Source organism: Centrocercus urophasianus, unplaced genomic scaffold, assembly GCF_019232065.1.
Source record: "Centrocercus urophasianus isolate 14NV4802_14NV808 unplaced genomic scaffold, USGS_Curo_1.0 seq_24, whole genome shotgun sequence".
NCBI classification, from domain to species: domain Eukaryota; kingdom Metazoa; phylum Chordata; class Aves; order Galliformes; family Phasianidae; genus Centrocercus; species Centrocercus urophasianus.
Genome location: NW_024884800.1, coordinates 13437905 through 13442317, shown reverse-complemented (window position 1 = coordinate 13442317; position 4413 = coordinate 13437905). Strand labels below are relative to the sequence as shown.

Genomic DNA, 4413 nt, shown 5'->3' with positions numbered 1-4413 from the left:
GAGGAAATAAGTATTTTACTTGCAGAGAGTTTTCTTAGTTACACCAAATTCTAAGGTTGAGACCTGGCAATTAGGACAGGCTCAGCAGAATGCCTCCTAGCTGTACTCAGTGACTCTGTACTGATCATTTTTAATTCCAGAATTCCATTTTTCCTAGATCCCCAATTACCTTTCATAACACGGTCACCTCACAGAATAAGTTCGTCCCACCAAATGCAGTAACACATCTCCCTGACCCAAGAATTCATCTTCTCTAGTTCTGTTTTCCCAGCAAATTTGTTGCCAATATTTGATGGCTCTCCTTTGATTTAAAAAGCTTTGATAAGGTATCTTTACACACTTCCTTTCCTGTCCCCTCATTTACAGTCTTTTGCCTTGCTTTCTTTCAGGAAGTGTTACTAAGGAAACAGCCTATCACATACCATTAAGCACACAGGTCTAGCAAGGTTTTCTCAGGAATAACAGACCAGTAATTACATTAACACTTACTGATACTGTAAGTGTTGTCACTGTTCCACTCCCCCAACTTTTAATAAATGAAAAAGAAAAAAGGCAGTTACTATATCCCCACACATACAAACATGCAAGAAACATACTTACTAAAGCGTGCTTCTTCTATCTGCACAGTAACATTATTTCATTTTCGTTTCATAATGAAATACGGAGAAACATTTAATCTATCATTAAAGCAAAAGGGATTTTTCCCTGACTGCCTAGAGTCAGTATACAATTTAGCTTTGTCATTTTGAGAAAAGGCAGGAGACAGTTCTGATAAGCAACAGTTCCTGAAATAACGACCTGGCACCGTATGCACAATATCATTTCAGACCTGCTTACCGAACTGACTCTCAGAGAATAACTAAGCCTAGCTCAATAAATTCAGATCTGTATACTTCACTTAGAGTTTCTGGTACTGTGAGTTTACAAAATAATCCATTTTATTACTAAACAATTATATTCCACTATGACACGTCCAAAGATTTACCCAAATTAAAGTGGTATTTGCAAAATTCATGGCTACAATAGTTCAAAGCAAGTTTTTATTGTCTAAAATGAGATTTAGAAATATCATCAGCTCCAGGTTTCAGCAGAACCTAATGCCTACACTTATGACAGGCAAACATGAGACTGTATAATGTTTTATTACAATGCTGCTCAATTTCAGTAGGGTCAATCGGTTATCATTTAAAAATTAAGATGTCAATACATCACCTTTCATTTCACACATTATCAGAAGCAACAGATCATATTAAAACTATGCACTTTATTAAGCATTTTGAATAATAATAGTCTAAGACTGTTAGTAATACCTTTGGAGATCAATCCCACTGTACTAAATGTACAAAATAGTAATTCATAAAGCAAACTTTACTGCTGAACACTCTTAATATACTTTGGTCTGGTTCCAACTTAAGAATTTAAGACAATTCTATTAAATCAGCTGCAATTTTTCTATAAATATATTGAAAAAATACGAATGTTAACACAGTGCACCTTACCTTCACTAACACTATGAATGTCCAGACCACCTCTGGCAGCCCTTTACTCCTATGTTAGCATTTCATGTACAAAGTTTTAACTTCAAAGATAATCAGAAGGGAACACAAATGTAATTTAAAGGGAAAGTAAAAATATAACAAAGAAAACCTGAAGAGGCTTCTACTGAATTAACTTCCCTTCTAAGAAAAAGTTTGTTAATTACTAAAAAGGATTTTGTAACAGCTTACTTACAGAAAGACGTGAATTAAAAGCCTATCTAATTTTTGCAACTGTATCAGCCAAATAAAAGATATTATCTCTGTATACATCCTACCTCACACAAGAACAACCTGATTAAATTGTTCTTAAGCCACAAGTTTCAGAAACTCAAGGGATCCATATTCTAACAAAAATAATGTTCAACTATTGTTGACAAAAAATACTTTCCTTACTTCTCTCATTACTGATTTTAATTGGAATGCACTCGTTTGTAATATAATTTCTCTTCCATTTCCTGTATTTTAGTTTGTGTATGTGGGGAAAGAGGGAAGAAACAGCACACGGCCTAGTTTTGACAACCAATGGGGACCGTAAGACAAAACCAATTTAAGCTTGTAAGGGAAAGAAAATTACAGCTACCTTTGCAAATCATTTGTACAAAAGGTAAATAAAGCACCGTGCAGACCAGTACATAGAAACAGCAGACCTAAAATCTACTCAAGAGTGAAGAACAGCTAATAAAACAGGATAATCTCAACTATTGGTAGTTGAATCAGCTCACAAATCCTGTGGCCATACATAACATCTTAAAGATGCCATACCTTTTGGCCTCGCACTTTATCTCCGAGTCGTGATGGTTGCAGATGGTTGCAAAACCAATCTAATAAAAAAACAGTTCACGTATTGCCCTGATTTGGCCTGCCATTTCCGCAGGTGTAAGCCAGCCTCTCCGAAGCAGACAGTCCTCCTTTCCTTCGGAGCAGTAACATTACATGGGTATAGAGCCTACTATTTTAAGTCTCTTTCAAACAATGCTTTGGCTCAGACGCTCCTCTTTGACTGAGGACTTTTAGGGACTGGAGATTGGTACAGTATGATGAGAAATCCTCAAGCTTAACTTACTTTCTCCGCTATTCTACATGAAGAATAGTCTCTACCTTACGTTGATCCCTGGAAGATGCCCACGTCCAATTACCAATTGGACATTACCAATTACCAAACTTTCAGTGAAGTTCGCAGCGCAGATTAGCAGAGCAGCAGTCCTGAAACTTGTTCAGTATCCTTGAATTTTCATTACAGTCAAACACCTGACCCTGGACTAAGGGAAAAATGATCAGCGACCCCAGGTTTTAAGTATCTGTTTGGTATTTCACTTCCTATTTTCCCTGGAATTTCAGGTGCTCTGAAATCACTCCTAACTGCAGACTTGCACATACTCACTCAGTGAGGGATACAAGCAGCAGCACAGTCTGAACCCCCCGCCTCATTAAGATGCCCTGGAAACTCAAAGGCAACCAAATGCTAGAAATTCCAGTATCACTGCCACCTGACTTCCCTGTTGCACATCTGCGTTTCACAGAAACAAATGAAAAGGAAGCAACAGAAGCAATATGATGCTTCCTGGCTTTGCAGGTAATGTTGAACATACCAGAATAGCAAAAGGCTGCTGAGGTCAGGCTGAGAAGGCTATATGCTGCTCCATAGTTTAACTCTGAAAGCATAAGCTTCGCCTCACAATTACCAGGTCTCACTGGTGGCTTACATACACAGAGTAGCAGTATAATAAAAGAGCTGACTTTGAGAAGTAGTCTACTCAAAGCCACATGATAAGACAGCCTGAGAAGTATTATCAGCAGGCAGCCCAGAAACAACACTGTGCTCTGGAACATTACACGAAATGCTATTGGCAGGAATTAATTCAGTCCGACTTCTGTGAACATTAAAGGTCACAGCAGAAGCATCAAACACATACACAACACCCTTGCACCTTCTCCACTTCCCAAGCCCAAAATGACAGACAGGTACACAGGTGTGCTTTGCCTGGGTCAGCAGAATGCCTATCTACAGCCATAGCAACGCTGCCTGATAGCAAAGCCTTTGTGAAGTGAGCACTGGGTTGTGCGGGCAGATACAGGGCAGATTGAAAGAGACTATGATTAGTCAAAACAAACAGATTAAACAGAATGGTAAGCTCAGCTGAACAGAGAGGGGAGCTACCCTGCCTGTGCAAACACTTGCCTCTAATCTTAACTAAATAAGGCCAACATCTATTTTAACACAATCAATTTTGTTTTCTATTTTACCTTTTAAATGAGATTGCCATACTGTAGTCTTGCAGGTGATTACTTAGCTTTCCTGTGTTCAAAAGGAGCAATAGACCAACATTTCTCATGGAGAGAAGGCAGGTAATATGGCAACACCACCAACAGAGACTCCTGAAATTGCTGACAAAAACAACACAGTAGATGGTGCTGCTGGGAGCCAAAAGCCACATCTAAAATTTACATCCAAAGTCAATTACAAGAAAGCTGGGTTGTAAGTTTCATTTCCTTCAGTCTTATGCTTCTCATCCCAACCTTCCCTCTTTGTTTTTGTTTCTTTACCAGCCACGTCTATGAAAGGAAGGCTGAAAGTATGAGGGCACTCAGTTGTCACACTGAATGTTAAGTAGAACACACAACAAAAAGACTGATGCCATCATACAGTCAGTAAACACAGGTCTATGCTAGTTAAGACAGGTAGGTTACATGTTATTGTAAAATTTACATCCAGTCCTCTACCATTATGCTAATCCAGTCAAGGCCTGGAGCTCTCCAGTCTTTTCATTGCTCCCTTCTATGACAGGAGTTTTACATAATCTGTTTCTCTTTATCCCTATCGTCTCTACTAGGAGCTGGCTTGAACCTGGGTTCAGGGGCGTGGGAGGGGGTGGGG

The 4413-nt window shown here is 38.9% G+C and overlaps 1 protein-coding gene across 2 annotated transcripts in view; it reads right to left on the bottom strand.

Annotated features, from left to right (window-relative positions):
- The window catches only part of AMMECR1 (AMMECR nuclear protein 1), a 49599-nt gene that overhangs the window by 25602 nt on the left and 19584 nt on the right, over window positions 1-4413 (bottom strand). Inside the window, exon 4 of one of the 2 annotated variants that reach the window (XM_042825174.1) lies at window positions 3783-3834. The exons of the other annotated variant lie outside the window; for it this stretch is intronic. Within the exon in view, the coding sequence (XP_042681108.1) occupies window positions 3783-3834 (52 nt within the window). The remainder of the gene's footprint in view (window positions 1-3782; window positions 3835-4413) is intronic. 2 annotated transcript variants of the gene reach the window in all.